This window comes from Theropithecus gelada, chromosome 3 (assembly GCF_003255815.1).
Source record: "Theropithecus gelada isolate Dixy chromosome 3, Tgel_1.0, whole genome shotgun sequence".
Taxonomy (NCBI): Eukaryota; Metazoa; Chordata; class Mammalia; order Primates; family Cercopithecidae; genus Theropithecus; species Theropithecus gelada.
Window position 1 is genome coordinate 176,018,649 of NC_037670.1, and position 13,712 is coordinate 176,032,360.

Below are 13,712 nucleotides of genomic sequence, written 5' to 3' on the forward strand. Positions count from 1 at the left end.
GTTATAAATTATTTTATATACCTGTATGTATCTATACATAGAAAATAATAAACAAGTATGCGTGTATTTACCACTTAAATTTATCATTTTAAATATAGTTTTGCTATATTCGCTTCAGATAGATTTCTGTTTTTCCAAGAAATAAGTTGTAATAGTACCGTAAAAACCCTACCTCCCTCCCGTCCCCACGCCGCCCTCAGAGGTGGTCTGACCTGAAGTGATGCGTGTCTTTCTCCTGCATGTCCTTCCACTTCCTCTGTATATTATTCCTAAGCAAAATATTGTGTTCTATGTTTTTAATATATTTTTAGATATTCTGATATACATATCATTTTGGAACTTGCTTTTTTCCCTCATCACTATGTAAGATTATTTTCCCATGTTCCCACACATGAAGATCTAATTTTGCCAGGCACGGTGGCTCACACATGTAATCTCGACAATTTGGGAGGCAGAGGCAGGAGGATCACTTGAGGCCAGGAGTTCAAGACCTGCCTGGGGAACATAGCAAGACCCCAACTCAACAAAAATAATAATAATAACTAGCCAGGTGTGGTGGTGCATGCCTATAGTCCCAGCTACTTGGAGAGCTGAGGTGGAAGGATCGCTTGAGCCCAGGAATTCAAGGTTACAGCGAGCTATGATTGGGCCACTGCACTCCAGCCTGGGCAACAGAGTTAGATGCTGTCTCAAAAAAATAAAAAATAAATAAAATACAAATATGAAGACCCAGTTGAACAAAATAAACCCAAAGAAAGATGAAGAAAATGAGAGTAGAAATTAAAGCCTTAACACACAGGCCTACTATTTCTGTGGATCCCTGCTCTGAACGGCCCTCCCGCTAGATGACCAGGTAGGTGTGGGCCTGAAACCCTACCCTAAGCACTACTCCAGCGTGTGACACACGACAGCCCCTTGGCAGGTCTGCTGCTCATTGCCCCGAGGTCACACTCTAATTCTGGCTCTCAGTCTTACCTATCGGATGGTGACAGAAAGGAGAGAAACAGCAAACCAAGGATGAGTGCCCGGGGACAGCGTTGTTTTCTGGGATGTGAGTAGAACCTGATTCTCTGCCAAGTGAAACAAGTATTGGGATGGCCAAACTGGTTCCCAAAGTAGCTGGGCCACTTTATATGAGCGTGCGAGAATCCCGTGTTCTCTGGATCTTTGCTAACACTTGACATGGTCCAGTTTTAAAATTTTAGTTATTCTAATGGGTGAGTAAGGCCATCACTTTGGTCTTAATTTGTATTTCCCTGATGACTAATGATTTTGAGCACCTTTTCATGTGCTTGATAACCACTCATATACCTTCTTTTGTAAAGTGTCTTTTGGAGTCTTTTGTCTATTTTTAAATGGGATGTTTTTCTTCTTAATTTTTAAGACTTCTTTATATATTCTAAATTCAAGTTTCTTGATATGTGAGTTTCAAATGTTTTGGACAAATCTGTAGCTTGTCTTTTTATTCTTTTTAATGGCATTATTAAAAAAGCACAATTTTACATTTTAAAATTTGGGGGTTTTTATTTCATAAGTCCCCAAAATGCCTCACAATGTTATATTTTGATGCTTTTCTTGTATGATTTATGGTTTTTATGTTTCATTTGAGAAACCTTTGCTAACCTCAAGTTCACAAAGATTTCATTCTGTTTTCTTTTGAAAATGAATTTAAAGTTTTAGGTTTCACATTAGGGCCATGATCTATTTCAAGTTAATTGTTGTGATGATGTAGGGTAAGAATAAATGCTCACTTTTTCCACATGGATATTGTGAGAAACAAACTCATCCATCCAAACCCAAAGAATGGACTCAGAGACCCAGAGAATAGCGGAAGTGAGACTTTTAATGGCAGTGATGCGAGATCGGGTGTCTGGCACGCAGACACACCCCGCACAGTTTCAACAAGCAATTTATCCCCTAGTGCGCAGATCCCTCCCCCTTCCTCATAGACTGAGTACTGTGGGGTCACGATCTTCCCGGACGTTGCCTATTGATTGTTAGGCAGGGGCTTCAAGTATGTTCTTTAGGGTCTTTGTGCTGCATTTTATTGCAGCCCACAATGCACTGCAACTCTCTCAGGACCCTTCAAACATTTGATTTATGGCCCTAGTGGCTGCACTTAGCTGATAAGAAAGGATATATTTACATATGTTGCAAGCTAACCAAAACTAAATTCTTTTTTTTTGTTTTGTTTTGTTTTGTTTTTGAGACGAGTCTCGCTCTGTCGCCCAGGCTGGAGTGCAGTGGCGCGCTATTGGCTCACTGCAAGCTCCGCTTCCTGGGTTCACGCCATTCTCCTGCCTCAGCCTCCCAAGTAGCTGGGACTACAGGTGCCTGCCTCCTGTAATTTTTTGTATTTTTTTTTGTATTTCTTTCTTTTTTATTTTTATTTTTTTGTTTGTTTGTTTGTTCAGTAGAGAGGGGGTTTCACCGTGTTAGCCAGGATGGTCCCGATCTCCTCACCTCGTGATCTGCCCACCTCGGCCTCTGAAAGTGCTGGGATTACAGGCATGAGCCACCGCGCCCGGCTCCAAAACTAAATTATTTGGTGGGTGGGGAGGGGGTAGTTGAGGGGGCCCCGACCAATAGACGCCTGGCTACTGGGTGAAAGGGAGAGCAGGAAGGGGCGGGGGATGGGGGTGGCTCAGTACATTCTGCTTCTTTATCTCTTTATTTCCATGTAGCCTGCTTAAACCTATACTAGGGCACTTAGAATTGAAAATGGACCATCACATACAGGTTATTTTCTACAGATATCCAGTTGATCCAACACCATTTGTTGATAAACTCCCCTTTCCCCACTGATAAAATCAGAATATTTATCCCTCCATGTCTCATGTTGAAATTTGGCCCACAGTGTTTAATATGGAGCCTGGCAGGATGTGTTTGGGTTACATGGGCAGATCACTCGTGAATGGCTTGGTTCCTGCCTACAGTAATGAGCTCTCCTTCTATTAGCTCATGGGAAAGCTGGTCGTTTCAAAAGCCTGGCATCTCCCGCTCCTTGCTCCCACTCTCACCGTGTGACTTGCCTGTTTCCTCTTTACCTCCTGCCAAGATTGGAAGCTTCCTGAGGTCCCCACCAGAAGTAGATGCCGGCCCAATGCTTCTTGCACAGCCTGCAGAACTGTGAGCCAAATACATCTCTTTTCTTTATAAATTACCCAGCCTCAGGTATTCCTTTATAGCAATGCAAAACGTACTAAAACACTCGCCTTTGCCAAGAATTATTTGACCATTTTTGCACAGATCGATTTCTGAATTCTATTCTGGTTCTTTTAAAAAATTATTTTGGTTATTCTAGATCTTTCCTTTCCTGCATCACTGCTAGTAAGCCTTTACTTATACAACTCTAATTACTTTTTCTTGCAGGTATGGATTTTAACCATACAAACCCAGAACTTCATAAAGAACTTTTAAAATACGGATTTAATGTGATTATCAGTAGAAGCTTGGGCATCGAAAGAGAAGTGCCAGATACCAGGAATAAAATGTATGTTCTCTCTCTCTTTCTCTCATTCTCTAGATAGGTAGGTAGGTAGGTAGGTAGATAGATAGATAGATAGATAGATAGATAGATAGATAGATAGATTAAAAAGTTACCAACCAGATTTTAATTTTAGCATACTAGAAATGTCATAGATTCCTATTTTTAGGACTTGAAGTCAGATAATGTCAAGATTCTATTTCAAGATTCTAATGCTTATAGTGTAGAGAGTATCTTCTTCATGGGCACAAAATGTGTTCTAGAGGTTTCCAAGAATTGAGTTAGCCACAGATCTTTTTATTAAATCACCAATATGGGCTTCTGGCCAAAGGGGCATTCATTCCTGATAGAAAATGCTCTGGACAGCTACCTTTTTTTCCCCAAAATTTTACTTTTTTCAAAAAAATTGTTCCTTCAATTGTTGTATTAATAATTATTATGTTAATGGTTAACATAATCATTAATTATGTTATATAAAATAAACATAACATAAAATTTGCCATTTTAATCCTTTTAAAATATACAATACAGACATTCACATTGTGCAGCCATCGATACCATCCATCTCCAGAACTCTCTCACCATCCCAAACTGAAATTCTGTACCTGGTATGGTTTGGGTCTATGTCCCCACCCAAATCTTATCTTGAGTTGTAATCCCAGGTGTCAAGGGAGGGACCTGGTAGAAGGTGATTGGATCATGGGGGTGGTTTCCCTCATGCTGTTCTCTTGATAGTGAGGGAGTTCTCATGAGATCTGATGATTTTAAAAGTAGTAGTTTCCCCTGCATTCTCTCTCTCTCTCTCTCTCTCCTGCCACCATGTAAGACGTGCCTTGCTTTCACTTCGCCTCCTACCATGATTGTAAGTTTTCTGAGGCTTCCCAGCCATGTGGAACTGAGTCAATTAAACCTCTTTTGTTTAGCAATTACCCAGTCTCAGGTAGCATCTTTATAGCAGTGTGAAAATGGATTAATATAGAAAATTGGTACCAGGAGTGGGGCACTGCTATAAAGATACCTAAAAATGTGGAAGCAACTTGGGAACAGGGTAACAGACAGTGGTTGGAATAGACTGGAGGTCTCAGAAGAAAAGGGGAAGATGTGGGAAAGTTTGGAATTTCCTAGAGACTTGTTGAATGGCTTTGGTCAAAATGTTGATAGTGATAAGGACAATGAAGTCCAGGCTGAGGTGGTCTCAGATGGAGATGAGGAACTTGTTGATAAATGGAGTAAAGGTGACTCTTGTTATGCTTTAGCAAAGAGACTGGTGGCATTTTGCCCCTACTCTGGAGATCTATGGAACTTTGAACATGAGGTTTGGAAAATTTGCAGCTGACCATATAGTAGAAAAGAAAAACCCACTTTCTGGGGAGAAATTCAAGCCCAATCCAGCTGTGAAAATTTGCATAAGTAATGAGGAGCTGAATGTTAATAGCCAAGACAATGGGGAAAATGTCTCCAGGGCATTTCAGAGATCTTCATGGCAACTCCTCCATCACAGGCCCAGAGGCCTAGAAGGAAAAACAATTTTGTTGGCCAGGCCCAGGGCCCTGCTGTTCTGTACAGCGTTGGGTCAAGGTGCCCTGTGTCCCAGCCACTCCAGCTCCAGCCACAGCCAAAAGGGGCCAAAGTATAACTAAGGCTGTGGTTTCAGAGGTTGCAAGTTCCAAGCCTTGGTGGCTTCCATGTGGTATTGGGCCTGTGGTGCACAGAAGACAAGAGTTGAGCTTTGGGAGCCTCCACCTAGAATTCAGAGGATATATGGAAACACCTGGATATCCAGGCAGAAGCCTGCTGCAGGGGCAGAGCCCTTGTGGAGAACCTCTACTAGGGTAATGCAGAGGGGAAATGTGGGGATGGAGACACCAAACATAGTCCCCACTGGGGCAATGCCTAGTGGAGCTGTGAGAAGAGGACCACCTTCTTCCAGACCCCAGAATCGTAGATCCACCGATAGCTTGCACCATGCACTTGGAAAAGACACAGGCACTCAACACCAGCCCTTGAAAGCAGCTGTGGGGGATGTAGCCTGCACAGCCACAGGAGCAGAACTGCCCAAGCCCTTGGGAGCCCACCCCTTGCATCAGTGTGCCCTGGATGTGAGACTTGGAGTCAAAGGAGATCATTTCAGAGCTTTAAGATTAAGGGGCCAGGCACTGTGGCTCTTGCCTATAATCCCAGCACTTTGGGAGGCTGAGGCAGGCAGATCATGAGGTCAGGAGTTCAAGACCAGCCTGGCCAGCATGGTGAAACCCCATCTCTACTAAAAATACAAAAAGAAATTAGCCAGGCATGGTGGTGCATGCCTGTAGTCCCAGCTACTCAGGAGGCTGAGGCAGGAGAATTGCTTCAACCCAGCCAGCAGAGGTTGCAGTAGGCTGAGTTCACACCACTGCACTCCAGCCTGGGTGACAGAGCGAGTTCTGTCACACACACACACACACACACACACACGCAAAGATTTAATGTCTGCCCCACTGGGTTTCAGACTTGCATGGGGCCTGTGGTCCCTTTGTTTTGACCAATTTCTCCCATTTGGAATGGGAATATTTATCCAATGCCTGTACCCCCATTGTATCTTGAAAATAACTAACTTGATTCTTATTTTACAGGCTCGTAGGAGGAAGGGACTTGTCTCAGATGAGACTTTGGACTTGGATTTTTAGGTTAATCCTGGAATGAGTTAATACTTTGGGTGACTGTTAGGAAAGCATGATTGGTTTTGAAATGTGAAATGATATTTGGGAGGGGTCAGGGGCAGAATGATATGGTTTGGCTCTTTGTCCCCACCCAAATCTCATGTTGAATTGTAATCCTCAGGTGTCGAGGGAGGGAGCAGGTGGGAGGTGATTGGATCATGGAGGTGGTTTCCCCCATGCTGTTCTCATGATAGTGAGAGACTTCTCATGAGACCTGATGGTTTTTAAAGTGGTAGCTTCCCCCATGCTCGCTCTCTCTCCTGCTGCCATGTAAAATGTACCTTGCTTCCCCCTCACCTTCGGCCATGACTGTAAGTTTCCCAAGGCCTCCCCAACCATGTGGAACTGTGAGTCAATTAAACCTCTTTTGTTTAGAAATTACCCAGTCTCAGGTGGTATCTTTATAGCAATGTGAAAACGAAGTAATATAGTACCCAATAAACAACAACTCTCCATTTCCCAACCCCAACACTTCCTGACAATCACCATTCTACTTTGTGCGTCTATGAATTTGATTACTTTAAGTACCTCATATAAGTGGAATCATACAGTATTTGTCTTTTTTTGTGACTGGCTTATTTTGCTTAGCACGATGCCCTCAAGGTTCATCTATGTTGTAGTGTGTATGTGCTAATGCGTTTTTAGTTTGTTTTAAGTTCTGATGGTTTCCAGAGAAAAAGGGCCAATATTCTCCTTTAACTAAATGAGAAATACTTACATTAAGGAATATCCATGAAACAGGAGAAAGCAGGGCCACTTTGCCTTGTTGCAACCTGTGTGCAACACAAACATTTGAAGCCACAGATATCACTTATGATGTGGTACACTCAAGAGACGTGGAGTTTGTACATGATTACACAATGTATCTGGGTCATGATAAAATAAAAAACTTAAATTTACTCAAACCATAGAACATGGTATTAATATGGAGAACAATATTTCACTGAACTGAATATTTACTACAAAGGTCAACATTTTAAAATATCTTTTATGTTATGAATTTCTCTCTGTATCATCATTTGTTCTTCCTAAATCTCACCTTCTAAAATAGTGTGATTGTTTTTGCTTCCCTTCCCCCATCACATGATTACTGTTCAGAAAAACAAAGTTTAGAGAGATTTGTCCAAAAAGAAAAGTGGACTTGGCAGTTTTAATATTTAAACTATAACTTTATTTAATAGGAAATTCAATTCTGTACAAAGAACCCACTACTATGTTTAAAAATTAACTTCTAAGAGTAGCTACCACTATCTGGAGTCCAACCAGGTTTTTAGCCATTATTGTAATAGCCATATTATTTCATTAAGTGGAATTTTCATTTTAGCTTTGCCTTACTTTTCAAAAAAATATAATTTGGTCTCATAAAATGAGTTTGGAAGTGTTTCTTCCTCAATTTTTTGGAAGCATTTGAAAAGAATTGGTATTTATTCTTTAAATAAATTCAGCAGTGAACCCATTAGGTCCTGGGGTTTTCTTTGGTAAGAAATTTTTATTTCTGATTGAATGCCCTTACCCATTTTCGGTCTGTTCAGATTTTCAATTTCTTCTTGATTCAGTCTTGATATGTTATATGTTTCTGGGAATTTATTCATTTCTCCTAGGTTATCCAATTTGTTGGCATATACTTTTTCATAGCGGTCTTTTATGATTCTCTGTATTTCTGTGATATCAATTAGATCTCCTCTTTCACTTCTGGTCTTATTTTTTTGAGTCTTGTTTTTTCTTAGTCTAGCTAAAGGTTTGTCAAATTTGCTTATCCTTTTAAAAACCCAACTCTTTGTTTGGTTTGTCTTTTCTATTGTTTTCCTAATCTCTATTTCATTTATTTCTGCACTTATCTTTGTCATTTTCTTTCTTTTACTAAATTTGGGCTTAGTCTGCTCATCTTTTTCTTGTTCCTTCAGGTATAACATTAGGTTGTGTATTTGGAAACTTCTTTTGCTTTGATATAGGTATTTATTCCTATAATCCCCAAACTTAGTACTGCTTTTGCTGCATCCCATATGTTTTAGTATGTTTTTTCATTTCCATTTGTCAAGATATTTTTAATTTCCATTTTAATGTCTTTTTAAAAATTTCTTCTTTGGCCCCTTGGTTGTTTAGGAACATGTTGTTTAATTTCCATATATTTGTGAGTTTTCTGAAATTTGTCCCATTATTGATTTCTAGTTTTCATACCATTGTGATCAGAAAAGATACTTGATGTGATTTCAATCTTAAATTGTTAAGACTTGTTCTGTGGCCTAATATTTGATCAATCCTGGAGGATATTCTATGTGCACCAAAGAAGAAATATATGCTCTTCAGCTGTTGAATAAAATGCTCATATGTGTCTGTTAGCTCCATTTGATCTAAAGTATAGTTGAAGCCCAGTGTTTCCTTATTGATTTTCTGTCTGGATGATCTGTACATAGTTGTAAGTGGGGTATTGAAGTCCCCTACTATTATTTTATTGCAGTCTATCGCTCACTTCAGATTATTAATATTTGCTTTATGTATTTAGATTCTGTGATGTTGGGTGCAGACAAATTTACAATATGTCTTCTTGATGTTATATCTTGGTATTATATTACCAACTGGCAATATAATATTGTTATATCTTCTTGATGAAATGGGCCCCTTATCACTGTAAAATGACCTGTTTTATCTCTTTTTAAAGTTACTATTTTACTTCAGTATAAGTACACTCTGCTCTCTTTTGGTTTCCATTTGTGTGAAATATCTTTTTCCGTCTCATCACTTTTAATCCTGCTATATCCTTAAAGGGGAAGTGAGTTTCTCATAGGCAGCATAAGTTAGGTCTTGTTTTTTTAATCATGTTATTCAAATCAAGATTTATGTATGTATTTTCAGAAGTCTGCAAATTCTTAATGAGATTCTCCATGAGAATTCTAAAATTCCATCTTCCCACTTACATACATATATTTTTTGAGATGGAGTTTCACTCTGTTGCCCAGGCTGGAGAGCGATGGCACGATCTCAGCTCACTGCAACCTCTGCCTCCAGGTTCAAGTGATTCTCCTGCCTCTGCCTCCTGAGTAGCTGGGATTACAGGCATGTGCCATCACACCCAGCTAATTTTTGTATTTTTAGTAGAGATGGGATTTCTCCATGTTGGTCAGGCTGGTCTCGATCTCCTGACCTCAGGTGATCCAACCACGTTGGCCTCCCAAAGTGCTGGGATTACAGGCATGAGCCACTGTACCTGGCCTATTATTTTTAATTAATATACACTTATACAGGAGGACAGCCTGTTACTATTGTCACTGAATTTCAGTAGGTAATGAGAAAAGTATTAGTAAACTTAATAGGTACATTATACAAATGATGTCAAACAGAGGCAGACCAAATGCCTAAATTATATGTTATGAGAAGTTACTTTACAGTATGGCCAATAGAATTTTTTAAAACAGTATTTCAAATACAAAAATAGGACTGAGAGATTTAAGCAAACACATACTACATAGTAGGAAAATCTAGTCAAATTAAGAAACTTTCCTATAACAAGTAGAAAATATGTTATAAGTGGTGATGTCATTTCAGCAAAACCCAACCTGAAATTAAAATTAATTTATTAATTTGATTTTAACTCTTCTAGCCATATTTCATTATTTTTAACTGTTTTATTTATAGCCGTGTACAAACTTATGAGCACAAGGAGCTTCTGAGCTCGTAAGTTCACATATTTAAGAAACATTAAAGTAACAATTCATCTCTGGAGGTTAAGAACTTATTTTCTCTCCAAAAAATAGTCTCTGTATGATTCAAGTTTTTAAAATCCTGATTTATGTTTTTCTTTTTTGTGTTGTCTTCATCAGATTTTGATATCAGACTTATACTGGCTTTATAAAATGAATTTGAAAGTTTTTGACTCTCTAAAATAGTTGGGATAATATGATAATTACCTACTATGCTGAAATAGCACTTGCTTGGTAATTATGAATCACCAGTGCATTTTTTAGTGGTAGATATTGATAAACTTGCAGATTACTCTAAGGTTATTGTTCTACTCAAGCTTTCTATTTCTAGAGGCTTTTTAGGACACTATTGTAATAAAACTTTTTTCCACCTATTTTTCAAATTTATTGGCAAAAAGTTGTGTATCTTATTTTCCCTAATTATTATTATCTGCACTGGTACCATACCTTCTTTCTCATTTTTTTATTGTATATTTTCCCACTCTCTTTTTAAGCTTGATGTGCATTGTTTTGTCTTTCAAAAAACCAACTTTTGATTATGCTTACCAATTTTACTTTTTTGTCTTCCAGTTCATTAATTCCTAGTTATCTTTACTGGTTCATTTTTATTTCATTTGGTTTATCCTGTTTTTCTTGCTAGTTTATAAGGTTAGTTTAATTATTTTACCACTTTGTGGTATAATAATACATTTATAAATATTCATTTTATTCTGATTTAAATTTTAGCCATATCTCTTAGATTTTAACATGTAGGCTTTCATTTTTAATTTCTATATAATTTACAATTTGTAACTTCCTCTCATCCAAAAATTATTTAGAAAAATCCATTTTTTTAAATAGGATTTGAACAAATGAATAGCCATTTACAAATCAGTTTATCAGTCATCTGTCACCATGTTTTTCTAATGTACTCAAAAGATTGTCATTGTAATAGTGCCTGTGCCCGCTAGAGTATTTCTACTCAAAATACGGCCTGAAAACTACCAGCACGGACAGCCCCTGGGAGCTTGCTAGCCATGCAGAATCTCAGGCCCCAGCCCGGATCTCCTTAATCAGAATCCGCAGTCAGCAAGAACCCCAGCTGAGACCGATGCATGGTAAAATTTGGTATCCAAATATTGGTTTGGTAGGGCTGCTATAAGAAAGTACCATCAGCTGGGTAGCTTAGACAACAAAAATTATTCTCTCTCAGTTTTGGAGGCCAGAAGTCTGAAATCAAGGTGTTGGCAGGATTGGTTGCTTCTGAGAGCTGTAAAGAAAGGCTCTGTTCCAGACGTCTCTCCTTGGCTTGTAGATGGCCGTCTTCTCCCTATAACTCTGAACGCCATCTTCCCTTTGTATATGTCTGCCTCTGTGTTCAAATTTCCCCTTTTTGTAAGAACGTGAGTCATATTGGATTAGGGCCTACCTTAATGAGCTAACCTTACTAATTATCTCTACAACAGTTCTTTTTCCAAATAGGATCACATTCTGAGGTCCTGGGGACTAGAACTTCACCATATGAATTTTGGAGGACACAATTCAGTCTAAAACAGTGCTGCTTTGTACTGAACTATTGTTAATGTATAAGGTCAGCAATGTATAAGGTTAGCAAATTTATAAGATCAGCTCACTGAAGACAACCAAAGGCCATCCAAATTACTTTTACTCTTTTTTCTTTTATTATTATTATTTTGAGATGGAGTCTTGCTCTGTTGCCCAGGCTGGAGTGCAGTGGTGCCATCTCGGCTCACTGCAAGCTCCACCCCCTGGGTTCACACCATTCTCCTGTCGCAGCCTCCTGAGTAGCTGGGACTACAGGTGCCCACCACCACACCCAGCTAATTTTTTTTTTTTTTTTTAAAGTAGAGACAGCATTTCACCATGTTAGCCTCCTGGATGGTCTCAATCTCCTGACATCATGATCTGCCCACCTCAGCCTCAGGCATCCCGCCACGACTGGCCTCCTTTTACTCTTAAAAATAGCTTACTTAGGTCAGGAAAGATTTTTTTTTGGCGGGGAGGGGGGCAGAATTTTGCTCTTGTTACCCAAGGTAGAGTGCAATGGCATCATCTCTGCTCACTGCAACCTCCGCCTCCCAGGTTCAAGAGATTCTCCTGCCTCAGCCTCCCGAGTAGATGGGATTACAGGCGCCCGCCACCACACCTGGCTAATTTTTTGTATTTTTAGTAGAAATGGGGTTTCACCATGTTAGCCAGGCTGGTCTTGAACTCCTGACCTCAGGTGATCCACCCACCTTGGCCTCCCAAAGTGTTGGGATTACAGGCATGAGTCACTGCACCTGGCCAGGAAAGTATTTATAGATATACCACAGCAACATTTATTGATCTGTTTTTGAGAAACCCACACACACTAGGTTCTCTTGGGGTTCTAAAGGGTCCTCATGTGAGCTTCAGGCTCCTCCACCAACATCAGACTGAAGGGATGCAGTTTATTTCCAGTTTTCTTAAAGTGATACACCTGGGACTGCCTGTAACATCAGAGATGTGATTTTAGCAGCACAAGTCATCCTGGACCACCACTTCTCTTATTCATGGTATTGGTCTTCCATTAATTCAGTCTAGCATCATATTTTCTCTTTCTCTCCTACTTTCTGTCTCACAACTCAACGATCTTACTGGAATATTTTTTTGAGACAGAGTCTCAATCTGTCGTCCAGGCTGGAGTACAGTGGTGCGATCTCGGCTCACTGCAACCTCCTCCTTCTGGGTTCAAGCGATTCTCCTGCCTCAGCCTCCTGAGAAGCTGGGATTACAGGAGCGCACCACCACGCCCAGCTCATTTTTGTATTTTTAGTAGAGAAGGGGTTTCGCCATGTTGGCCAGGCTGGTCTCGAACCCCTGACCTCAGGTGATCTTTCCGCCTTGGCCTCCCAAAGTGCTAGGATGACAAGCATGAGCCATTTAAGTCTTTTAATTATTTTTCCACATGTTTCTGCACAGCTGCATTTTCCCATTCACCGTTCCAGACCCAAGTGCAGTTGGTGCAGGTGCCCTCATTCCCATCTGTTCTGGTGCTTCCTTGGCCCTGTGCCTCAGACTCTCCATTCCCTTGAATCTGATGTCAGTTCCACTCAGTGGACATGACTTCTCTGTCTTCATCTTGCCTTGGATGAAAATGAAGACCAGGATAAGGCCCTCTCCTTCCCTGGTGACTTCATTTTGTGAGTACCCTGAGGGGACTGTCCAGGATGCCTGTAGGATTGCCTGCCCAGGACTCCTTTCCCACTGTTTTTCCCCCTTTCCACGTGATTGCAGTGGTAACAATGATTTTTTTTATTTCGACTCAATTTTCTGGCCCCAGTTGATTAACCCAGGGATGGGCACCTATGGCAGGCTGGGCCAATGAATCTTTTCTGGTCAATATTTGTTTGGAAAAGGTAAAGTCCCATCAGTTTCTCCTTGGGTACTTGCCTATGAGATATGCCGATGTCAATCACATTTCCCACTGAAGAAGTGGAAACAAGCCCAGTTGCAAAGGAAGATGATAATCATGTCATGAGCCTTCTATCTGAATACTTACTGCATGCCAGGCACTGCTCTAAGTGTTGTAGACATGTTAATTCATTGCATCTTCACAGCCCTTGGAAGTAGGTTGTTATTGCTACTATTATTTTTCCCAGATGTAAACACAAAAGCAGAGATGGAGAGTGTCCAGACGTCATTCAAGCCTCTAGTTCTAATCATTCCTTAAGGCTCCAGCTGCTGCAGTTGCTAGGTCCTATGAGACATTTGGGTCAGCTCACAATACATCTCTCCCTTCCCTTCTCTTCCCTTCCCTTCCCTTCCCTTCCCTTCCCTTCCCTTCCCTTCCCTTCCCTTCCCTTC

The 13,712-nt window shown here is 40.2% G+C and overlaps 1 protein-coding gene across 1 annotated transcript in view; it reads left to right on the forward strand.

The window, feature by feature from the left end:
• Positions 1–13,712, forward strand: part of GALNTL5 (polypeptide N-acetylgalactosaminyltransferase like 5) — a 64,809-nt gene that overhangs the window by 11,882 nt on the left and 39,215 nt on the right. Inside the window, exon 3 of the mRNA XM_025380183.1 lies at positions 3,373–3,493. Coding sequence (XP_025235968.1) covers positions 3,373–3,493 — 121 coding nt within the window. The remainder of the gene's footprint in view (positions 1–3,372; positions 3,494–13,712) is intronic.